This window comes from Ambystoma mexicanum, chromosome 1q (assembly GCF_040938575.1).
Source record: "Ambystoma mexicanum isolate Mex_15411 chromosome 1q, UKY_AmexF1_1, whole genome shotgun sequence".
Taxonomy (NCBI): Eukaryota; Metazoa; Chordata; class Amphibia; order Caudata; family Ambystomatidae; genus Ambystoma; species Ambystoma mexicanum.
The window spans coordinates 324,090,492-324,116,554 of NC_090922.1; the positions used below are offsets into that span (position 1 = coordinate 324,090,492).

Consider the following 26,063-nt stretch of genomic DNA (forward strand, 5'->3'; position numbering starts at 1 on the left):
GTGCGTTGACCTCGGGGTTCCTCAAGCATAGAAGTACATCGTCCGCATATAATGATATTATATTGTAGACATTGCCCACCTTAATGCCAGCATCAAAGAACTGTTGACGGAAATATATGGCTATCGGCCCCAGACCCAGTATATACAGCATGGGCGAGAGTGGGCACCCCTGTCTCGTGCCCCTTTGTATTGCCCAGGATTCCGAGACAATTCTGCCTGTTTTAACCCTGGCCATTGGTGAGTTATAAAGTACCTGGATCCATCTAATGAAGCCCCTTCCAAAACCGAAGCTCCTTAAAACCTCCACAAGCCACTCCCAGTAGATGGAGTCGAAGGCCTTGATGGCGTCAAGTGACAGTATCGCCAGGTCTTCCTCACGGTCATGGGTTTCGGCCATGATGTGTTGAAGCCTCCTCAGGTTAGCTGTGGTGTTGCGTCCTGGGACAAATCCATTTTGGTCTTCATGGATTATGGATCCTACCACTCTAGCGAGTCTGTTGGCCAGTATAGAGGTGAGAATCTTACTGTCATAATTTAGCATGGCCAAAGGTCGATAAGAATTGCAATCGGTGGGTGACTTGTGCGGCTTAAGCATGGGGATGATTATAGTCTTTCATAGTGTTGGGCAGGATACCGTTTGTGTAGGCTTCCTGATAAACTTTGTGCAGGATGGGGGTGAGAATGGATTCGTACGTTTTGTAAAACTCGGGCGGGAGGCCGTCACTGCCAGGGGCCTTGCCGTTAGCGAGCGACCTGATGGCCACTTTCACATCTTCAGGAGTAATCTCCAAGTCCAGCTCCTCTCTCTGCTCTCTGGAGATTTGGGCGAGGCCTTTCTCCTCCAGTTTTTCTATTAATTCTGCGGTGGGTAACTGGGCTTCGTGGGCATACAATTTAGAGTAGAATTTGGCAAAAGCTTCATTGATCTCCATTTGCGTCTTGTGGGATACTCCTTCTTCTTCCCTTAGCTCCGTTGGTAGGTGCTTGGGGTGTTCTCGCTTGCAGAGCCAAGCAAGCAATCTACCCTGTTTGTCCGACTCTTTGTGGGATCTGGCGGTGTATGTTGCAAAGTCAAATTTCTCCAATCTATCCCATGATTCCTGACATTTTTTACGGGCTGTTTTCAGGTTCTTCTCGATCTCTGGGGAGATGTCAGGGGTGGACTCCAGGCGTGTGATCTCTGATTCTTGAGCCTCAAGAGTCTACTTTAGTTGTCTGCGGGTGCCACCAGCTCTTGATATTTCTCCCCTTGTAACCACCTTCATGGCTTCCCACAATGTGCTCCAGGTGGACACCGATCCCTTGTTGATTTCGACGTATTCCTCTAACCTCTCGGCGAGGTCCTCTCTGAACTCTGGGTCTTCTAATGCCGCGGTGGGCATCCTCCACATGGGGATCGGGGGTTTGGGTCCCCTTAGTTGCCATTGCATGACCAGCGGGGAATGGTCGGAGATAGATCTCCCCAAGTATTCTGTGGCTGTTGCCAATGGTATCTGTTCCTTATCAACAAACAAATAATCAATTCTTGTGTGGACGCTGTGTGGGGCTGAGTAGTGTGAGTAGATTCTGGCTGCTGGGTGCTGTGCCCTCCAGATGTCCACCAGGTTATGTTGGTCGAGTATTTCCGTCAAAGTGCGAGATGCCGGATTGCTTGGTTGGGGAGGAGGGCGTGATCTGTCCATACTTGTGTCCATGATGCAGTTGAGGTCTCCTCCCCATATGAAGGTTCGACCTCGGTGGTGTGCCAGTCTAGCGCTCAACGCACTTGGGTATGACGGGATTCCATGCTGTGGAAAGTATGTGTTAGTGAGGCAGATTGGGGTCTTCTATGGTGCCCCACATTGTTACGTATCTTCCTTCCTTGTCGGAATCCCACCCTTGTAGCTGGAAGGGCACATTCGGGTTTACCCATATTGGCATACCTCTCGCATATTTGGAGTATGGAGACCCTCACATAGTCCCTTCCCATCGGTCTGCTAGTTTGGACATGGCGCCCTCCGTGAGATGGGTCTCCTGTAATATTGCGATCGAAACTTTCTTCCTCCTGAGGTAGGACTGTACGCGATTCCTTCTGAGGTACGAGCCCATTCCCCTCACGTTCCATGTCATCACGATAAGTTGTGACGCCATCGGGTCAGTGTTTCGGTTTCAGCATGGGGTTCCAACCCTTTGGCCTGGTGCCACATCGAACCACAGGTAGCACTCTGCAGGCGGGAGGCCCCTGGTACATCAACTCTTGGGTCATATCTTGCCACCATCTCATATTTTACCATCATTAATGAAGCATAGACTGCGAAACTAATAGAACTAGTAACATAACTCAAACTGGTGCGCCCAGCAACTACAACACTGTCGCGGTGCTCAGGCGCTCTCGAGCCGTCTGAACCCATCCGGGAATCGGGCGCGAGCTGGGTCGGGCGATGAACTGGCCCAATTGGGCTTTTCGCTGGGGGTAGGGTTGGTGTGAGGCGGCAGGGCCGAGCGAGGGCCGTTTCCTTACGTCAAACTGTTGATTGGATTACCTGCTGGAGTCCGATCGCTAGCGATTCGTTTGCACTTTATGGCCTCATGTAGGCGGTGCAAAAGGGCTCATGGGTTTAGTCTAATTTCCGAGGGGCATCCTTGCCGTCAGCGAAGTTATTGTCTTCTAGCCACATGTTGGCCGCATCCGGGTTATCGAGAAATATCGTTCGCCCATTATGAATGACTCTTAGGCGCGAGGGGTAAAGCAACCTGTATTTGAGGTTCAGTTGACGAAGCCTTGCTTTGATCGGGACGAATGAATTCTTCTCCCTCTGTACTTTGAGTGTAGTCGGGGTATATAGTGATTTTAGCGTCCCCCCCCCCCCTTTCGATAGGACCTATTTCCCTGGAGTGTCTTAGGATAGTTTCTCTATCTTGAAAGTTCAGTATCTTAGCTATTATTGGCCGTGGATGCGAGCCGGGGGGAGGGCATTTCTGGAGGGATCTATGGGCCCTTTCGACCGCGAAGCCTTGAGTCAGCTTTCCGGCCCCAATCTCCTGTAGCAGGAGGTTTTCAACATAGGATGTGGTGTTCGAGCCCTCGGTTCCCTCTGGGATACCCAGGATCCTGATGTTCCCCCGTCTGGCCCGGCCTTCGGCCTCCTCCGCCCTTTCTTCTAGGAAGGCAACCTTCCTCTTTAAATCTGCGACTTCAGTCTGCAGGGCTGAGGTGGCCCCGGACGTTTCCTCTGTGGAATTCTCAATGATCGTCACTCTCTCTGCTAAATTGCGGGCATCTTGGCAAATGAGTTGTATGTCAATTTTAATTTTGGAGTCTCTATGGGTTCTCAATGAGGCAATGGCGTCCAATATCTGAGAGTGGTTATCATTGGCTTCCCCTTCGTTTGGTCGAGTAATTTCAGAGAGGCTAGTTCTGGCTTGGGTGGAGGTCTTTGCCTTGGCTGAGACAAAGGAGTCCATGGTGACAGCTCTAGCCTTGTTCTTGGTGGCCATCCTGGGATAACAGTTGCTGCTGACCTGGGGCTAAGTTGCTGGGATGCCGTTAGGGTGAAAGTTGGGGCCCCTCGTTTATGAGGCTTGGAATGAGGAACCCAAGTTGACTATGCCCAGAGAGTTCGTAGCCACTGGTTGGGAATAATCCGGGGTGCCGCACTAGCGGCGTGCGGCCCTCCGGGCCCGCCAACTTCAGGCCGAAGCCACCACGGGACCTATAGTCCACCTCCTACCCCCGGGCGTGTTGATGTCTGGTCGCACGGGGCTTCTGGGGTGAATCGAGGCCAGGGGATGGGAATTGACACCCCCCCAACGCGTGGGGCCAATTATGTGCCCGAGGCAGTCCAGCTGAGGAACCAAGTGCAGGGTACGGCGGTGATAGGGGCCCCACCCGCGGGTATTGTGTGGTCTCGCGCACCTTAAGCTTCAGGCTTCAGCTTACGGAGCCTTCCATGGGACCTCTGACTGCTTCGGCCGGGATCATGTCCTCCGGGGGAGCCAGTGGGATGGAGTGCCTCGGTAGCGACTCCTCGGTTGTCTCTGCTTCCTGGAGGTGGCTGTGTGTGTGTCCCCTCGTGCAGCCCCGTCTGCGGGATTCAGGTTGTGCAGCAGTGGTGCGGGACTCCAGCGATGCGGGAGCTCCCGTGTGTTGGGTGCGGTGCACGCATAGGACCAGCTGGGGCAGCCCTCACACGGCGAAGGTCAGGAGCCCGGGAGCCGGTGTCGGTTCCGATCTAGTTTCGGACGGGGGTCCGCTCCGACGAGCGATGCCACTTCACCTCGCCCCCGGCGCTAAATCCCAAAGCGCGCTGGTGGAGGTCCTCAGCTCAGGGGTTTTGTTAAGCCGCGCAGGGCGCCATCTTGGATCCATGCGCGGCGGGGCAGGGGGTACGTTCCGGAGCCTCCTCTTCACCCTAGGGGGTCTGATAATCCAAACCCTCGAGTGATTCTTGACGGGGACCGCTTCTCCCACCGTCGCGTGCTTTTCTACTGGCTGCAGCTACTCGTGTACCGGAGAAAAAGGATCAGGAAACGGCGTCTCGGCCGGAGCTCGGTAGATCAGCCACTGCCCGCCATCGGCTCCAAGCCACGCCCCTCTCTGAGTTGATTATAAGCAGCATAAATAGAAAATTCAATTGCATCTAAATTAAAGACACATTTCCGATGACTGTCGTGTGTCTGTGTATCAAAGAGCATGTTTTGTGCAACTATTGCTTCATCAGGCGCTCTTCACTGCAAAAATATAACTGACATTCAATGTATCTAAAGCTTATGCACATGGGTAACCACTTCTGCGTGGAAGGAAGAGGACATGAGTCTAACCAGTATTGGTAGTCTAAAATGTTTTGTAAAATGAATGCATATATTAAGTGTTGACATTCTGAATCACAGGAGACCAGAAATTCAAAGTGATGGTGCTGCTGCTGCACCAAATCTGCAGCTCCCAGCATGAAAACCCACTCTTACATCTCGAGCACCCCGCTCCTCTACCTCTAACTCCCTCAGGGTTAGTCGTTTTTCGAAGAAATTAGCTGGGGGTAGGTCTCCGTCTTCGGCTGAGGCCTCCCTCTGGAACAGCCTCCCTGCCACTCTAAAACGGTTCCGGAAGCACTTCAAGACCTTCCTCTTTTCTTCTGCCTTCGCTCGCCCTCTCCCCTGCTGATATGTTCTCTCTTGGCACTGTGCACCTGGCCACCCTCTGTCCTCCGGGCCCAGGTACCTGCTCACCCCGCCACCCTCTTGCACTGCCTCTGGGCCACCCCTTGCACTGGCATCTATATCTGTACCCATACAGCCCCCCCTTTTTCTTCCTGCACTTATCGGACCTACCCTCTCTGCTGCCTTAAACCTAGCACTTGCAAATTGCTGGCTGAACCACCACTGTTTGCTGCCTTTATTATCTGTTTCTCCTCTGCTTCGCACTTCTCCCCCCTTCCATGCACTTTTTCCCACCCCTTCTCCCATGCACTTGCATGTTCTCAATGTCACTGGGCCTAGTAAGATCGCTGTTTAGTTCTCCCCTGTTCCCCTCCCCTCCCTTGCCTTGTTGCCCTCTGAAACACTTGTGCACGAGTGCCATAGAAATAAAATATCAATATCAATAATCGTTAAAAAGGACCCACGTTTGACATTGAAAGTACCAATAAAGCTAATTTTCCAGTTTTTATAATGTTCATAGTTCAATCATAGCTTTTAAAGTTTAGTCATTACTAAGCCCACTGTCCCCTTTAAACATTGATGGTTATTTGCATGAGATGTTTATTTTCAATTATTTTAACACTTTAGTGCAATCATGAATAAGTAATATAATCATAAAACTATAACAGTAGATTGACTTCTTAAAATGAGTTTTAGGTAGTTGAAGTGAAAGCAAGAACTTGCCCAAATTCACCATTAGACATATCTTACCATAATAAAAGGCCAGATGTATGTTTGTCTGATGCACTCATGCACAGTAGAGACTCCCTGCTTCACCTGTTGTCACTGCTAGAGTGAGCTGTTGCCTTTAGGATTTAAAGTGGTCCTACTGTTTCAATTATTTTGCTCTTAACATAAATTACAGAACAACATAACACAGAAAATATGAACACACTGAACATATCTTTCTTTACACACTTTGGCCTGTGTAAACAAGCTGTTCAACTATTAAAACAATATTGTTTGAATGAAGATCTTCATGCAGAATTACTCCTGCTTCGAAGCACTTGCAAAGATATCTTGGTGTAGTATAGGTCTTCACTGAGTGAAAATCTCTAATTTCACACACCTCATACAGTCAAACTCCATAATTCTGGGACAGGCAACAGGGTTTATTAGGAATCGATATTTCATTTTATCAAAGTAAAATCAATTCGGAGGTGGTCCCCTAAGTTTGTGCCGGGGAAGTCACCACAATATAGTCTATACATATCCATAGACTTAACAGGGCACAACATTAGCACTTGCCACCAGCCATTGGCCAGTGATAATTGACTCTTGGAGATTACGAAATGGTGTGCTGTGTGTATATGTAAAATTGAGGTGGCAAGTGACATTTTCATGGCTGGCCAGTATCTTGCAAGTTGAAATTATATTCCTTAACATAAGCAGCATGTCTACAGAGCAAATCTGCCTATGAAATGTTGACTTGGGTCCAGAACACAGATGCAGTCACACCCTGATTCAACTATATTTCGAAATATTTCTAATTCTGAATAATACACTGCGACTTTGAAGTTAATTCTATAATTACATCACTGCTTATTAGCGGCCAGTTTATTAAATGTTTCCCATACATTTACATATAATTGGTGTCCTTTACATAATTGACCATTTTTAAAATCTTTTTTCTCATATATCAAAATCAAGTATTGGTATCAGAGAAAATGTGCGCAGAAAATGCATTTTGCTAATGCTTTCCCATTAGCAATGTGTTCCCATGTGCCACATGGTCTGATTGAATTTCATTTAGATGTATATGCTAGAAACCAATCTCTGGTCGGTCACATGCCAATCTACAGGTTTGTATTTATGGAAGCTGTGCTATTAATATAGAATGCACAAAATATTGATGTATTTACACTACATACCCACCCAAGATTATGATCTTTAGAAAGGCCAATCATTATCTCCCCTATCTAATTTTTGATCCTCTTCAACACAATGTCATTGGCAAAATTGTACTGTTCATTTAAAAACTGCATCTTTTTTATGGAAATTGATCTGCTAAATTCCCTTTCATCCCACTATTTTTTTTTCTTTCTTCTAAATAGCTAGGTATCCACAGGTCCCAAACTACCAGTCCATCATAGACATGATACAGGTGTACACTTGTGAAAACCTGAAGATTCAGTTTTAGTCATGATTTACAAAATGCTACGCTGGGAAATGCTGCATGTCCTACACTGTGCACACAGCCCAGGGAAATGTAGAATAATGGTATTATTCTTAATTAATTGTAATCTCCCTCCAGTTTAAATATTGGAATCATTTCTCACAAATGTGTTCTACCAAAAAATTAGATTTAATTCTTGGGGTTTAAATATAGTGAGATTTGTTTTCATTCAACACTGAAATGTTAAAGCATTCTATTTTGAATGATCTTCTCCTAGTAGCATTCCCTTTCAGTCCACCCACTCATAGGGGCTTAGAGAAATCTTCCCAGTGGGCCTTTATCTAATTACATTTGGGGAATGTTCAAACTCCCTTTTGAGTAATTCCTTTAAGGAATTTGTGTGATGAACTATTACTTAGTGTTTGATGTATATCATTTTATTTTAATCTAAATGTATGTTCATACTCATTATGTAGAGGAGAATCTTGTGGTTTCAAAACATATTTTCTTTTGGCTAGCAGTCATATCGTTGTGTAGTTCTGTCAAATGTGTTTAAATGCATTTCTATGACCGGTTTAATTTCTTGAGTAAGGAATATGAAACTTAGTGCTAGCATAACGAGTCATGTGAACAGCTCTCAGAGACCCTTTTGTGAAACCTTAAATCAATGGTTGATATGGGTAACTGATGGGCCTCTTTTGTTTGAGTTTGCATTTGTTGAATACCTGATGAATTTTATTACCAAGCTAATATCGAGAGTTAAAATTCTTGTGTATTCCGTTCTTTGAAGCGTCGGGCCTGTAAAACAGAGCCTCATTTAATGTGCTCAGTCACACTAGTATCTCTTCAGAGGACCATAGATTTGGATATGATATACGTCATTTACACTGTACACAAGTTGTCCTAAGTGCTAGATCGACTGGTATTCCAGTAGTTTACTATGAAGATTTCACTTGAGATGAGCCCATGTGGGTGGGGGGGGGGGATCACATTAACCAGAAACCTGGAGTATGGGAACTCGTTGGTCGTACTGGACCTTTGTTTGCAAAAATACATTTGTCTCCAGATGGCCACACTAATCTCATAGACTTTAAGCCTCCCCAACAGAAAAATAGATATAAGGCTGAATAGAAATTAGTTTGCTGTCAGGCCCCCTGGAAGAATCAGCAAAACTGCCATTGGCAAAACTACAGTAGAGCACCATTCTGACCATGCAGATTTAAACAGTAATGTATTGCCTGTTTCAAATTGTCACATATCTTTAACACTTCACTTTTATATTTAACATTATTTCACAATTTTGGTTTATGAAACTACAGCTGAATGTATTAAGCTCCCTTTAAAAGCTTAAGTGTCTTCCGGGTTATGTAAGAACTTATGCCAGTTCGTGCACATTTGCTCTCCTTTTTTTGTTGTTGCAGGGAATGATTTTGTCATTGATTTATTGGAAGTATGGCTCTACATTTCACAAACTCCATATCTATTGTTTGCACATTTTAGAATAGTAGCTCTGCTTTCTAGTGCAGTAAAGGGCCACACTTTCTGGACATGGTTGGAGAAAAGTACACTATAAGAATATCCAGGCACCTTTCCTGCACCTCTGGTATTGGGTTCAGTCGGTCTCCAGTTCTCTGAATTCCTTAGATACGCTATAATATCTTCCAATGTTCTCATCCAATTTAATGATGCTGAATTTATCAACCTGGGAAAAAATGTCTGACTTTGCCCTCCTGAGCTTAAAGCCACTGAATGCAGGTTGTGCACAGAGTGTCAGTATGAGCATTTAAATGGCTGGCCATCTTTGCAGGCTGTCCAAACCCAGCAATGTTTTTGTTAGTAATAAAACCACAGCCAAATAATGATACAATCATTATTGTTCTCCTTGCACCATTTGGGTATTTGAGTCCTTCAGTGGAGTCTTAAATCTTGCGTTCTAACACAGCCTTTGCCTACTGTTGCATGGATACAGGACCGAACCCTATTCCGTAGAGTTTGTCTAGTTTCAGCCGTCTCTGGTTTCATCACATTGGTAATAACCATGTTTCTAAGGTCCATGATGAGTGAACTTAAATGAGCGTCTGAAATCTCAGGCATTCTAGATTATTATTTTTTTTTAAGCACAAGTTCCCCCCTGCATGGAGGTAGCTAAATTGTCTCTAAAAGTCGAAGAATCCCCAGTCACTTGTGGAATTAGTGTAGCATCACAATGGTGATCCATGGAAGACCACACTAATTCGACATCTGAGGATGGACAGTTTGAAATAGATTGATATTCATGGTTTTTATTACCATCCCCTACCTCACTCTTGAGTTTGGTCGCCTCCGTTTGGCACACTATATCAAACAGATTTGGGTGAGCCTCCATGATATTCAGATCTGTTTTGCACTCTTAATCATTCCTTTCCGGAGGTAGTTGTAGTGTAGCCAAGGGATTCAGCCCAATAGCAGAAATCCTTGACATTTTAATAATCTTTTTTTTTATCACTTGCCAACTCAGGGCACTAAAATGATTCTCACCCGACCCTTTCATATCCGTCTTAACCTGTCCCAGGACCTCCACAATAACCTTACCCATGGGTTTCATTGGGGACTGCAATGCAAATGCAATTGCCACTACCGCAGATAGCTGATTAGAATTTCAAGCGTGAGTTTCAAGGGGAATTTCCTCTGACACACTTGCATGATAGCTCTTGCGAGCTTTGGGGTCTCTGTCCGACTCCACGCTTATCATGGGAATGGATACTATAGAATCATTAAAGTAATTGATAAGTGCCCTCTCGACTCGGAGCTGCTGTCTCCTATGGACACTCCTTGCCAAACATTGGACATGCGGTCAATACTTAAAGCTATATGTGCAGGTGGGAATCACACTCCTGGGAAGCCGGGTCCATTGATGAGGCTTTCAACATCTCCTGAGGGTGCTCCTTAGACACCCCCGCATAGGCCACCTTAGACTTTTCGTGGTGAAGTTAGAATTTGGATTATATATCTCACCAGACTTGTTGATAGACCATCATATTGTTAGAGTTCTGTTGCCAGTAAAAACTGCATACATTGTAAATGAAATGCTACTCTGGACAGAATATATCTTTCATGCTGCTTTTTAGCTGTCAATTTACAATGACCCAAATGTGTATGTCATGCAAAAACAATCTTTTAAGTGAAGCTCTTTGGTAAAGCCAGAATGTCCAGGCCCCATGAATTACATCAATAGAACAATATAAGCAGACCAGTTGTGTGTGGCGACAAAGTCCTTGTTTCTAAAGTACAAGAAAAACATTGAAATGGCAAGATTTGCTTCAGGAAATTAAATCCTTTGGTCCTGTTTTACATTTTTTTTAATGTAATCTATAAGGCCACCCTTGTCACCAATTAAGTTCAGTTACAAAAGGAACAGCTGGAGAGAGGTTTATGCATTTGTCGGTGGAATACATTGTTTCACAAAGAATGTGTGTGTTCCATTTGGCCAGAGTCCTACAGAAACGCTTACAAATTCATGTTTTTGTTAAGTTAAATGAAAAAGTCCAACAAATGGTTTCTGGTGATAAAATTGTCACGCAAATACAATTAAGCTAAAATGCATAGTTAACTAGACTTTCAAAAAGTGAAGACAAAGTGGCAATGGGGAATGCATTATTAGTTACCGTAAAATCGGATATAGATTTTGATTCTGGAGAAAATTGTGCATCATATGCATATTAAAAAAAAGATCTAATGACATGAAATAATATGTATGATTTATGCATAATTCACATGTTATGAACTCCATCAGGCATGTAATGTCAGAAACATAACATATCTTTGGATACTGAATATTCTTAGGAACCGGATGGCTATTTTTGCCAACATCACATGTCCATTTTGAGTTATTTGAAAAATTGTCTAATCAGTTCTTCAGATAAGATTGTTTGGGTGAATTGTACTGCTTTAAATTTTTTTTTACTTTGAGCCTAAATGTGATTTCAAGGCAGTAAAAATGACTGTTCTCCTTCACAACAGAGTAAAAAGTATTTAACATCCAGCCAACACATGCAAAACGTTGCCTGTATAGAAATCGTGATTATGCAGCAGCCTCACACATCATGACAGAAAAGCTTGTTTCTCTCACATTTTATAGATAAAGCATAGTGTGCAGTAGAACAAACTGGACTTCCTTGCAAGTAAACAATTGCTACAGCAACAGCATAAGCTGTTTTAAGGCTTCCCTCAAACAGAACCGGTCAGCTTGAGTAGGAGCCGGGCTGGCTTCCCTCAGACAAAGGTGAATTGGGCCAACAGCAGTGTAAACTTTCATCATCTACAACAGGTGGAGCTAATCAGTGCAAGGCAAAGCAAGGGAGGTAGATTCCCACACAAACCAGATAAGGAATTGGTCTCTGCCGTAGAAGCTCCCCTCACATAGATCAGATGCAACAAAGGCATCAGGAGTGCACCCTCCCCATCTAATATAGAAAAGGTATGCCATGGACCTCAGTTGATCATTCTTTCCTCACATGGAACAGGAAAGTCGTAGGTTACCACAGATAACTCTTCTGTCATAATAGTAGAGGTTTCACTGATCTTGAGCAGGAATTGCATGGGATGAAGCAGTGCAAGAACCCCTCCCCTCCCCTCCACTCCCCTCCCCCCAACTGTACAGGTAAATGGGGCTTTAGCAATGCATGATAGACTTGCACAGAACGGGAACAGCATAGGTCTCAGCAATCCAAATTCTCATCACAAAGAACATACCCAGCAGGGGCAAAGTGATCCAATCTCTTCCTGCATAGAATATGAATAGCCCAACACCAGTCACAGCACCATCCACATAGAAAAGGAACTGCTGCTGCAGTGCAATCTCCTCACAGATGGAACTAATATAGTATTGATAGTGACTATTTCAAATACGTAGCATAATTCTGCTTCCAGAATGTGAAAAGCTTCAATAGCAGGAATTTAGTAAATCATGATTAAAAGTAATTAAATCTTAGGTCAACAAATTCTCCAGCATGGAGTCTTGTACGGATTCACATGCTCGTGAATATTCCCTGTCGTCAGGCTGAGAATTCACTGTCAAATTAAAGCAGTCTACCTTTAAGCTAAAAACTGCTCATCTCTTTTATAGCCTATCAATGTCACTTTGGGTCATACTTCCCCCGCCAAAGGCACTCTTCCTCCAAAACCCCACTTCTGGTGTCCATCTTCAGATTTTTACCGCACATTTCTCGTGTTGGGAGTGCTTGTGTTTTGCTCCTCGAAATCCGTTCATTTTTTGACTTTTTGTTAGAATTCTTCTTCGCTTCGTCAGCTGTCACACTGTGATTACAGGCGGCAGGGACCCACTTCCTAAGGAGATCCTCAGTCCATCGTTCGATCTCAGCCCGTAGCACCACAGACCCATCCTTGGACCTCCACCTCAAAACCTTGACCATGGCAGATACCACAAAGAAAAGCCTCTTTAGGTCCTGTGAGAACTGCAACCTAAAGAATGAGGATCGGCACCACAAGTGCATTTACTGTCCTTACCCCAACCACAATGTAGATTTCTGATTGCCAGCCCTTCTCTATGAAGACCAGGAAGGACAGCCATTGGAGGTTGGTAGCTTGGATCGAGGAAGGGAAGGCCTCTGACGTGGCTTCTGGGCATAGTCGTGCCTCTTCCTGGGCTGGCAGGTGCAAAGAGCGTACACTCTCTAGTAAGAAGAGGTCAAGGTCCTTTTGATAATGCTTCATTACCAAAGATCCAAAAGAAGGCAAAGCCTCATGCTACATTCCTCATCAACGGTCGATGCTACTGTGGGACCCAGTTCAGAGAGGCCAGTCGCTGTCACCGGCTCTGTCGACTGTTAGCCTACCGGCTGGTGGACTGCCTCCATCTGCGAGAAACTCCCTGGCGTCGGTATCAAAGCACAGATCGTTGTGGAAGAGCAAGTCGTTGAAGGACCAGTCACCGGTTCCACCGTCGATGACTTGATCCACCAAGACCGTCGCCCCGTCGACTTATACATAGTCGACGATTTCGTCTGTGATATCTGCTCTTCCTTCAATGGCTACGGCATCCAGGGTTTGGCCCATGATGGTCACCTTTACCACGGCTAGCATCACAACACCCAGGGTTTTTCTGCCACCTAGACCTCCGTTAGCGGTTCTGACGGCTCTTCCTGCTCCAGTTGCCGCAGTGTCCCTAAGGGCTCTGATTTTGCTTCTAGAGAGAAGCAAAATGTGGATAGCAAGCACATCATCACCATGTTCGTTTTACTTATATAGCACACCTGACCCAGAGGTATCTGGGCGCTCAAGAATTAAGAATATGGTTATAGAATACAGTACAGGACAATGGTTACAGTGGATAGAGCAAAAAGTGCATACAGTACACAGGTTACAAAGCAAAAAACAGGTAGTACCTACAAGCAGGGATTACTAGATCCAATACATTTGCGTGAATAGTATGCCTGAAGGGCAAGCCGAATTAATTCTTGCTGAGTAACCACGAGATGACACCTCCTGAAACTGGCGAATATTTGGATGGTTTTGATGTCAGAGGGGAGGTTGTTCCACAGCTGGGCAGCAAAGACCGGGAAACTGGACCCGCCTGCTCTTAAGATTGTATCTAGGGATCACTAGGCAGGCGGTGTTGGATGATCTGGTAATTCGTGAGGAGGATCTCATCGTGAATATTTCCGTAAGGTATGGTTGGGCTGTATAGTTTAGTGCTTTGTGGGTAAGACAGAGTTTTGAGTTCGATCTTTTCTTAAATGGAGAGCCAGTGCATCGTTTTCTTGAAGCTGATATATGCTCTCTTCTTGGTATATTTAAGGCAGCTCTGAGAGCACTGTTCTGCATTACCTGTAGTTTGTTGAGTACAGTCTTGTTAGCACCTAGGTAGAGACCATTACAATAGTCCAGTGTGGACTGTATGAGTGCTCTAGCTAGAATTGGACAACTTTCTGTTGATAGTAAAGGTCTGCAAGCCCTTATCAACTTGCGTGTTTAAGTGGTAGCTGAGGCAGTCATACTCACTTGTTTGGTAAGGTTGGACATGGTGTCATGGTAAAAGCCTAGAGTTTTAACATCTTTGGCGATAGGGATGTTGTTCCCATCTATATTGATAGATGTGTAGTTAGGGCTCCATTTGTTTAAGTTGAATGGTGAGCCGACTAAGAGGAGTTCTGTTTTGTCGTCATTCAGTCAGGGGCCTTGGACGGCCATCCATGCCTGAATGATTAAGTAGATTTCGTTCACACGAAGATAATCAATGTCGTAGGAGCCTGTCAAGGGTAGGAGTACCTGGGTGTCATCGGCATAGTTTGTGTAGGTGACGCCCCGACTGTCCAGTTTATCGAACATGGGGCTTTGTAAAGATATTATACAAAGTGGGCGAGTCGCGGGAGCCTTGGGGTACTCCGCAAGTGATAGGAATGGGGTCTGCAGCTGCAGAGGGCGAGAAGACCCGCATGGTTCTATTGTTGAGGAATGATTGAATCCAGGTGATTGCGGGCCTAGAGAAGTGAACTGCTGTGGCAAGGTGATAAGAGTAACTTGACCGCATCAACCATCAAGGCCGCCAACGGCCTTGCCATACTGTCAAGGCATGACAGGGAGCTGTGATATAACTTGGGGACCATCCTCGACTTCCTCACTGACGATAAGGATGATGGAGCCATGGCCCTGTTCCAAGAAGGTGAGGTGGCTTCAGACCACGCTATTGCTGTTGCTCCCTACATCGCAGATTTCCGCTTTCAACAAATGGGGAATGGCATAGCCCTCCTTCGCAATGGTTGCTTCAAGGCAACCAATTTTCGCACAGATGAGCTGCCCAAAGTTGTTTGGCAAGTGGCGACAATCTGTTTGGCAAAGTGGTCCGCACATTCTTCGCGCCATGAGGACTGACAATGAGATGGTGCATTCCCTGGGCACCCTTCGGGGGAGAGTCTCCAGGTCCTCAGAGTTTCACCACCCCCTATCATCAGCCCTCATGCTCTACCGCCAAGGAGGCTTTTAGGGGATGCTCCCAGGCTTACGCCAGTGTCGCCCAGCATTGTTACCCTCGTCCAGGTTCTTGACAGCAAAGCAGACCTGGACCGGCCCAGGACACACGTCCCTTCTTCTGCACCCCAGTGGAAGGCCGACTATCAAACTTTGTCGATAAGTGGCGAAAGATCTCCACAGACAAATGGGTGCTGGATGTTCTTCAGCAGGGGCACTCTTTAGAATTTCAAAACTAGTGCTCCTCCCATTCATCCTTTCGTGCAATCAGAACTGCACATGGCGCAGCTGCTGCAGGAGGTTTAAGCCATGCTATGCAAAGTGGCTATAGAACTGGTCCCTAATCGCCTGAGTTGCTCCGGAGTGTACCATAGATACTTTCTGGTAAGGAAGAAGTCTGGAGGGGGGTGACCAATCCTAGACTTGCAACGCCTCAACAAGTTCCCCAAATCCCAAAAATTCAGGATGGTCACATTGCAACACGTGCACGACCAACTGGAGAAAGGGGATTTTCTGGTGACTGTCGACTTGGAGGCTGCGTACTTTGCCATCCTAATTCATCGCAAGCGCCAACATTTCTGCATTTTGTCATTTAGGGGTGACCTTAACAGTTCAAGGCCCTTCCCTTTGGCCTGAAATCGGCGTGAGGTGTTCACCAAATGCTTGGCCCCAGTGGGGATCCCGTCTACCCTTGCCTAGAGTATTGGCTCATCCGTTCCTGCTCCTGTGCACTGGCAACCCAGTACACCGTAGACACCATCCAACTTCTGACTTTTCAGGGATTCTCAATCAACTATCCGAAGTCTTGCCTAGTGCCATCACGGAACGCACTGTTCCTGGGTGCCCGATTAAACACAGTCTCGTGTCTGGAGATTCCCTCGGCTAAGAGGGGGCAGGCCATGCTGGGAAAGGTCCAACTGCTGTCGACAGCTTCGTGGCAACAGTCCAGCAAGTCCCTGCTGGGGATGATGTCTTCCTGCATCCATCTGGTCCTCAGGCTACTGATGAGACCCTTCAAGAATTTCTGGATGCCAGAGGGCAAGAAGTCACTGGCACATGGACCGACAAGATCACCCTTAGGCATTCCGTCAAGCCCTGCAATGGTTTGTCAGTTCAATCACACCTCTCAGAGGGCGTTCCCTTTCCGATCCCTCTGTATCGGGCTACAGTCACGACTACAAAGGATATTCTCACACCAGAGGCCTCTGGCTTCCAGAGAAAAAGGAGTTGCACATCAGTGTCCTGGAACTGCAAGCGGTCTTCTCAGCCCTAGTCTTTCAGCCTCTGCTTCAGGGAAAGGTGGTGCAGATCTTCACGTACAAAACCAGCACTGTTTTTTACATCCGGAAACTGGGTGGGACATGCTCCCCAGCATTCTCCCTGGAAGCGCAATCTCTGTGGCACTGGGACAAATGCATGTTTCTCGCCCCATTTCACCTGGCAGGCATCCAGAACACCATTGCAGACTCTCTCACCAGGGAGCTGCGATCCTGCCACGAATGGGAGCTTCAACAAGCACAAGTGTTGCATCTCTTCAGCGAGTGGGGACTCCTTCAGATTGACCTCTTAGCAAAAGCTGCCAATGCCAAGTGTCAGAAATTTGCCAGCAGATATCCTCAGCTGAGGAGTCTGGGGTATGCCTTCTTGTTCCCCTGGGAGGGACTCTTGCTGTAAGGTTTCCCTCTCATTCTGCTGCTCCTATGAGTGGTCAACACACTCAGTCCTTGCCACTGCAAGATGATCCTCATTGCACCGGCGTGGCCCCTGCAGATCTGTACTCGATTTCTGGTTCTCCATTTGTCGGTAGCTCTGGCCATTAAGCTGCCGCCACTTCCCGACCTCCTCCTGCAGAGGGTCAGTACTGCATCACGACCCAGCGTCTCTGAGCCTCATGGCCTGGCTCCTAGATCCTTAGAATTTAGACACTATTCCATGCCTTTGGAATGCAAAAAGACCCTAGCTATGCCAGGGCCCCCACTTTATTGGCTTGCTACAAGCACAAGTGGAAGTGCTGTACAGTGTGGTGCTGGCGCTGAAGATTTCACTGCTGTGCGTCACTGCTCCGTAGCTTCTTCCGTACCTGTTCTCGCATCATTGAGGTCCACGTGGGCGCTATATACTGCTACACGCAAACCCAGGCAAACTCTTCTTGTGGTCGCATGCTTGTTAAGGAGTTCGTCAAGGGCCTCTTCAGAACATTCCATCCAGTGAAGGCTCCTGCACCGGCGTGCAAGCTCAACGTTGTGCTGTCTAAACAAATGGGGCCCCTTTTGAAGTTCCTGTCGTGGAAGACTGCCTTCCTGGTGGCAATCACCTCGGCTTGACGGGTCAGGGAAATACAGGCTCTCTCCTGTAAGCATCCGGATTTGTCCTTCCATGCTGCTAAAGTAGTTCTACAAACTCCTCTTCAGGTTCCATCGGACATTCCTCTCAACAAACCTTTTGTTTCTGCCAGTTTTCTTCATGAATTCTTCTTCAGCTGCTGAAAGGGCGTTGAATTCTCTGGGTGTTGCACGTACCCTGAAGTTTTTTGTTGCCTGCACAAAGTACTTTCAAAAGACTTGCCTTTTATCAATTTAGGACCTGTGGGACATGGGGGAAGGCCCCGTCTAAGGCTTCCATCTCCAGGTGGGTCTATGGCTGTGTCATGTATTGCCATTACCGGGCTAACAGACTGCTTCCAGGCCGGCCAAGAGCCCATTGCATTAGAGCCATCACAGCTACCACACTGTTTCTCTTTGGTGTTCCCCTGTTGTACATCTGCAGGGCTGCTACGTGGAGGTCTACCCACACCTTCACAAGATTCTACTGTGTTGACGGGGATTCCAGGGGAAAGTCCTGGGTCGGCCAGGCAGTGTGGCGCAACCTGTTTGTTCCAGGGGTAAGTGTATTGCTTCTGTGAGCCTTGCCACCTCCTGTGGTTGTGTATGTGTACTGCTGTGTAAGCATATTCATGAGTATGTGAATCCATGCAAGACCCCATGCTGGAAAAGGAACAAGTTACTTCCCTGTAACTCTTGTTCTCCAGCATGGGTCTTGCATGGATTCACATGCAATCCCTCCATCCTTCTCCTCTTTGGCTCCTCTTGGTTCATACTGCCACTCTACATGCGCTACCACATCTGAAGATGTCCACCAGGGTGGAGCTTAGGAGGAAGAGTGTCATTGGCTGGGGCAGAATTACCCAAAGTGACACTAAATTTACAGAAGATTCCCAGCCTAATGACAGGGTTCATGAGCATGTGAATCCATGCAAGCCCCATGCTGGTAAGTAACTTGTTCCTTACTTGTATATCAATTCCCAGTGCTTTCTACAGCTGGTTAACTTCCTAAGGCATGTTGCAGAATGGGGTGTTCATATACAGGAGGATAGGTCACTCAAGACGCCTTTCATTTTCCTCTAGAAAGGTCTGCACATTTGATCTCTTCTGAATTCATTTTAATTACGACACAAACCTAACCAATTGCATAGTAAAGCAAAAGTGACTTCTATTATATGTTTTGAGGGTTGATAGCAGAATTGTCTTTTTGCTGATTATTGCAAGTCCTCATTTCCTCGAACCCCAACCACTTCTACAATTTTCCTGGAACTATGACTACTAATTGGAATGCCAGTGTTGTGATGCTATAGTGCAGAGGTAAGTGCTCAGTGCTAAGATCTATATCTAATCTCATTGTCAAGTGCTGGCTGGCCCGAGTTCCCCTTAAATCCTTCAGAGGTCCGTTAACTGACGATCGACTGAGGTAATAATATTCATAGTGCTTAGAAGTTGGAGGAATCCTGCATGAAGCACTACATCATTTTTTTAAAATGCCAATCTGGATTACCGCTATAGGGGCCTGTTTTGCTGAGTTTCTATTTCATTTGCAACCATTTTATGGTTGTTTTGTAAGTGCACTTGCACTCACTTGAGTCGGGTTTTAAATGTCTTAAGTGTAGTCTTGAAGATTTGAGAGGTTGCAACAACTGGGGTTGCGGTAATAACAATCACTCACCCTGGAGTGAAGGCCCTGCTTCCACTGCCCATTTGAGTAATTTACCACACTGACTTCAAGATAAGGTTTAATGGATGTTTAAACTAGACAGTACATGCTTGTTTGTGCCCCACAGAAGGTTTTGAGGTAGGAGTATTTACACATAGAATGTAAATTAAATTGCAAGAGTAAAAATAATTTGCCTCTGCAAGAGTGCGAAAAGTATGTAACAGGGGAGCAGCTCATGGCTAAGCTTGAAAATGAAAAAAAAAAATGTTGTGAAGGAAAGATGTCTGGCTTTAAGCATGTTATATATGTAGAAAATGTTCTCCTACACATTAATAGATGAATATTTATGATACATACACACAACACAGGATCCTACAAAATACTTTTGCAACCATTCATTATAAAAGCAACGTTTTTGTTTAAAAGCATACTTCCCAATTGTGTTTTTGTTTTACTACTGCTAAGATCCTAAAATGATAGGAAAATAAATATGCATGCATAATGCTCCTCCATGTGCATCTACAGATGCAAAAAACAACTAATGTTGAGCAGAAAGAAACCATTCCTCATCTCGCTGTGTGCTGCTTCATTCTGACAGGCTTGGGGCAACGTGCTCGCCTTGGAAGCAAGGTGACAGAGTAATACAGGTTCAATCCCCGGGTCCACGCTTAGAAACCTCTGGGTATTAAGCGCATTATAAATAACCAATCCTATATCAAAGAATAATTTCTGTTTTAAGATTGGCTCCTTCATGGCCTGTAACTTCATCCATGCAGTTAAAAATGTGTAAATGTATTCTGGTTTCTGTCTGGCCACCAACCCTTTGCACTGCCCTGTGCTTTCAACTGGTGCATTAATTATATGAATGGGAAGATAAAAGGCATCGTATTTGAGATTTTAATGCATAAAAAGGCCCGGTCTGACACTTATATGTAGGGCTGATTCTAGTTCAATATTTGTTTTATTTGAAGGGAGTGAGCTAGTTTGTATGTGATGCAACCCTTCATGACAATTGAAAATTTAGTGGGCCAGGTGAAGCAAGGAGGCGACCCCTGGGTGTGAAAGAGAAGTGAACCTATCATAGTCTCTGTGCAATCCAAAATGCCATGCCAAAGTGTATGCATGTGCAGAGTTTGCTCGGTGTTTAAGCTCAAGCACATAGGTAGAAAGAGTTTTGGGGGAAACGGAGAAGCATAAGTGCCCATCCAACAGGAAAGATGCAGATTGGTTGCTACCTGGATGTAACTGATGTGGAAATCTCCATAAAAGGGCCTTTTTACAATATTGGACTGAATGCGGAGAACTTTCATAAGGCTGGGCCATATTATCTGAGGGGCACCCTTGGAACAGGTGCACAGACTTAAAGGGAGAGCACTTACCTGGCGAAGCTAACTCTGTCCAGTCGGTGTCCCCAATTGACCCTCCTCCTTTGAAAGCGATACAAAAAGTGAGTACCAAGGCCCAAGATTAGTTAGACAAATTCCCCAAAATGTATTAAATCCCAGAGGGCATGTACATTTATTTTGTGATCCCTGTTTAATAGCTAGATCACTGAAAGGGGGAATAGAGTGCAAGGTCTGTGTTTTGTGATCTATAACAAAAATTACACTAGGTAACATCATAATGGGACTTTTCTCCTGCAGTTGGGGATCTCTGGAGGCCTTCGACGTCTGAGTGATATGTGGAATGACAAGTCCTTTTGATTGGTGTCTACCATAGTTGATAAAGTAGGTAGTTAAAATCTATGCCTTCATAAACGCATGCTGAGGATGAACCTGATTTCTTGAAAATAGTAGGTCTGGCGTTGCTCTCCCAGCATTGCCAAATAAATCATTATTCGTAGCCAATCCAACATCACAAACTATATCCACTAGTATCAATGCCCAAGCTGGGAACCAATAGTTTGTCCAAGATAGTGCCCAGCATTCTAGAACTAAATCAGTCCCAGAATTGTTCAACTATGTTAAAACAACTTAGTTCTCCGATACCAATACTTACTATTGGTTTCAGAGAAAACCTACGTAAATCATTTAGCTTCATCTTTCTGATTTAAAGGGGATGTGGTTTTCCGTTATAAATAGTTCTGTACGGTAGAGTGATCGATTCACAAAAGTTAAATCAAACGGCGTCAGTTTGAGAGTTTACAATGTGAAGTGTTTGAGACCATTGTCTAGAATAGTCATTCATATTTTTCTATGTATGGATGTTCTTGCGAATGTGAATGAAAACATTAGTGAGGACAGTAGGCAGGGTGCCTTTTCCTTTCTGTGGCAAGCTGCCTGTATTCCTTTGTAGTATTGCCATGACTTTCCCGACTTTGTAACAGCACCACCTTTTATTCCGTGATTATTTAAAATAAAGCAAAAAGATTCAGATTGAAACCACCTCTTTCTTGTCTCGGATTGCATGGTGGGATTGTTGAAGTGGGGGGGATTATATCGTGGATATAATTTTTTTTTTTTCTCTGTAATCCTAGTACTTAGGAAAGAGCCTATTTCATGGATAGATCTGATTCCACTATGTGCAGACATGTGGGCTAATATCCCTATGAGCAAGCACCTTAAATGACTGCTAGGTCTATATTCCCAACACAGTGATTTGGGCGCATGGTGAAACGTGTACATCCAGTGTCCTGCTGATGAGAAAAGAGATTGGCTGCATTCAGTTTGTGAAGGAGGCAGCAGTAGACGATTCCCACGTGAGCCCCACAGCTCACCTTTGTTTAGTGACTAGGAGCTTCAGAATCCCAGCACTGTGTCCTTCCCAAGGTGCGGCCACCTAGGCCTGTGGCATTAGTCACCAATGCACCCTCAAAGCGTGGGGACCTGGCTTGCACCCTCCACTGAGAATCTCGCCCACATGTGGCTGCACCACACAGTGGCCAGGTAGCAGTGCCGTATTAAAACATGAAGTACACAATCCCGCAGTCACTATGCCTGAGCCCCTCGGCACGCAAACATTGGAAAGTAAGCCTTCTGTGGCAAACTCTATCAAGAGGGGCAATGTGGATGACTGCATTGTTAGATACGGGTTTGTGGTTCATTATCCAGGATTTGACTCTGTTAGACCCACATATTATAACTAAACCATTGAACCTCCTGCAATCCACATGTTCCATCCATTCTAGTGCATTTTAATAAAAGGTTCAAAGTTGGAATAGCATTCCAGTGTACGAAGACTATGGTTACAAATGTAATAGTTTCGGAGGAATTAAAGTAACTACTGAAGCATTGTGACATTTCCACAGTGCCAAAATAGTGGGGAAATATGCAATTGGAAACTAAGTGGGATAGTGTGTGCAGTAACATTGTGCATAGGAAACAGGAATAATGCATAGCTGTCAAGTGGAGTTGCTCTCATTAGTACGCAGCCTGCAGCCCTGCAGGGAAGTGGCCTACTGTCTAGTTGTGCTCACTAATAACGTCCAATATAAAGGAATAAAAATACCCCCAATGGTAGGAAATGATAGACCCGTAGTAGCCTGCCCCCTGCATCCTCCCACACAGCCCCATCAATATTTCTAGATTGTGGTACCAGCTCAGCGGTGCCTCAAGAAGGCATTTTTTTTCTTCATTACTTGCTGACCTGAAGAGGAGCTTTACTTTAAAAAATAAAAAAGTTTAATTTCCATGAATTATAGCTGCAATGAAGTATAGATTACAAAAAGATGTGTTTTAGAGTTAAAATAGATTTGTACTTTCCTTCAAAATATCTCCATTTGGACTTTTGTACATCCTAAAGCAACATTCTAACTTAAAAAATAGGGAGCAAAACACTCACTTCAGAATCTTGTTCATCAAACTGATAGGACATGAAATGGGAACAATTTGGCATTCTTTTTGGTTTGCTTGTAAAGTTTCTCTGTGTTCTATTGTCCCTTAAACCGTACCCTTTTGTAAAATACATAGCTTTAGGACATTTTTGTTGAGCCAGTAAAATTACATTTTCAATTTTGCTTTTGCCCCTTCTCTGCATTTTCAGTTGACTGGTCATGCAAGGCAAGACTATCTGGGCTTTTAGCAATTGAGTAAACCTAGGAAGGGTAATGCAATCAAGGCATTAGGTTGGCAAACCCAACTGCTCCTGCAACATGTCTGGCATCTTGACCGAGTAGAAAGAATTAGAAATGGATGGACTGGCTTCGTGGGTAGAGGCAGGGGAAGCAATTTCTTCAGAGCGGTGAAAACCACCTTCAAAATGTGCATTCACCATGCGTCTTTGCTTTGTGATTATTGGCTCTTGGAGAGTTGGAAAGGGTGTGCATGTGGAGACTTGAGGGGCGAGTGACATTTTACGCCTGTCAGTAGGATATTTTTACCCCTGGGTAAAAGGTGTGCTACAGAAGAAGGTCTAGCCTTTTTAGGCCAAAGATTGTTGACTAAGGAATTGGTGAGGATGTGGAATGTTTGGGATACACAATGTTATCTAAAAGGGGTTTCAAAGCCGTGAGGGGTTTCAAAGCCGTGAGGCTGTTCGAACTGTTATTGATCAATTCTTGTATGCTGCAAAGAGTTAGTATAGTTGGGTGACCTAACTACAAATTGCCCTTCTTTGGCGCAGGAAAGGTCGACCTATCCATTAAGGTTGCGTAATATGCATGGTATAGGGAGTTGGGTGGAAATGGTGGTTTTCTTTTTAAATGCCCAAATCTTGTGATTTTTATAATTAAACATATCTTTTGGAAGAGCCATCTTTGAAATTAGGTGACCGCTTGATGTATTTTGTTGTCCGTTGCTACTATCCACTAAATTTCAAGTGCACAGGGTACCTTCAAGATCCGTTCTTAAGATGCCATGTTTTGCCAGGGGGTTGCTAGACTAGGGAATTGGATCCTTGAAATGGATTCCGTGGATGTTGAGCTTTCAGCCTGGGAAGACGCTTGCAAAGGAGTCTGACCTCCAATGAGATGGACCTTAATCTAGTCTTGCTTGCTTGATTCAGATTGTGTCGTTAAGATTGCGTAGGTTTCTTTCTGAATCGGATCTGATTTCCCTCGGGGACTTTGGAATGGACATTGGGTGGATCTAAGACAAACCCATAAATGTCATTAGCAGAGCAGGAACCAGAACGGATTTTTCCTAATTGCCCACCCCCTTCCTTTACATAAGAGCTCTAATGAAAGGCAAAATTTGGGTAATTCCTATAGGGATGGAATGGTCGAGGCTGATGGGTAATAGCCTGTTAGTTTACAGGCTGGCCAGCATGGATGTACTTGAAACGTATCTAGAAGTAAGCGTACCATCCCCCTCACCTCCCGAATGCCCCTGAAGTGCCCTGGTGCGAGTGTATGACATATCTGAGCCATTTGCATTTCTTTGTGACCAAGAAAGTGTTCCTTATGAAAACAATTGGCTGAATAGAAAGAAATATACATGAAATCATCTTTCATTCGCATTTCCATCATCTTTCATTCGCATTCCCCTTGTCTCGTCAGCTATCAAGAAGGTCACGGGTGATGCACCAATCCATGTGCTTTATTGACTTAGGTTTTTTTTAATAGTAGTCGGACACATGGTGTCTTCAGGGTGCTTCAGAGAAAAATCGGTCTCCTGGTGATCCTACTGCAATTGGCCACCTTGCTCCTATGTGGTAATAGCAACAGCCACTGAAGGACAGTATTTATTTATATAGTGTGCAAACAGCCCAGCGGCATTGAGGCGCTGTTACTTGCAAGAGCTTAGTTACAGGGGTACAGGAATGGTAGCAGTCGTTGGCACATTATGATTGCTATAAACATAGTTGTCATTACAGCTTATGCATTTGATCATTACAATGCAGTTTATGCAGTTGGACATTTGATTAGTATTCATGGTGCTGCGAGCAACCTTATGTGAAGAGGATGGTTTTCATAGCTTTACGGAAAGCATGTATGTGTGCTCCGGTGGCTAGTAAGCTCTTGCTTTATAGAAAACCCTTTCCCACACACACTGCACTCATAAGGTTTCCCACCTGTATGTGTTCAGTGCTAGCAAAATTGGTAGGGTTGCAATTTAGGATGGACCCCATGAGGAGCAACGATTCTGAACAAATTCAAGTTGTCTTGAAAAAAATTGTAACTCTCTCCAAGCTGACCAGGGCAAGGAATGCGCTTATTAAAGAAACAAAGTTGGATCCCCAGAACTGTAAACAAAAACATAAAGAAAATATCTGTTAAATCTCAAACGAAACCCCACAAAAATGTAAAAATGTATCAAGTTTATAAGTCTGTACATTGGAAGTACTAATATGCCAGTGAACACTTACTGTGCGCCGACTGACTGACTGCAGGGGCCTAGTAAGTAGAACTCTGAATGGGAAATGTCCGTCTTTGTTCTCCATATAAGATTGCATTTTCAGGATATTAAGTAAAATATTTGTCTCGCACAGAATGTGCAAAGCATGATAATAAAACCTATTTTTTTCTCCTGCATTTTTACAGCGCACTGGATAACAAATGGGAAAATAGAAAGTGCAGCTGTCTCGGGAGGTAAGAAACCATTTATGTTTTCATTGTGCTGGTTTGCTTTGGGCAATATTTTGTCATCATTATGCCTAGTTTATCATGAGTCTGTTCAAAAGTGATTGATTCGGAAACTATCCTCCAGACCGCAGGCAAGGCTGACATTCTTTATGGGGAAGAAATGACTTTTATTTCCAATACCTAGGCCCCACAGGGATTTCCAGCCTGCGCTGCAGCGTGGTATATTACATGCGCCGCAAATGCTAGGGTGAGTGTCCTATCCCAGGTGCCCAGGTGCCGGTGTTACCGAATCATGGGCGCGGTGGCAGTAACGCACCATTTGCTCTGATCCCTGTTGGCATTGCATGTAGAGACGGACATCTG

The 26,063-nt window shown here is 45.1% G+C and overlaps 1 protein-coding gene across 4 annotated transcripts in view; it reads left to right on the forward strand.

Moving 5' to 3' along the window:
* Positions 1-26,063, forward strand: part of LRP3 (LDL receptor related protein 3) — a 267,988-nt gene that overhangs the window by 64,368 nt on the left and 177,557 nt on the right. For all 4 annotated transcript variants that reach the window (XM_069639236.1, XM_069639244.1, XM_069639217.1 and 1 more), the window contains exon 2: positions 25,659-25,706. In XM_069639236.1, coding sequence (XP_069495337.1) covers positions 25,659-25,706 — 48 coding nt within the window. The remainder of the gene's footprint in view (positions 1-25,658; positions 25,707-26,063) is intronic.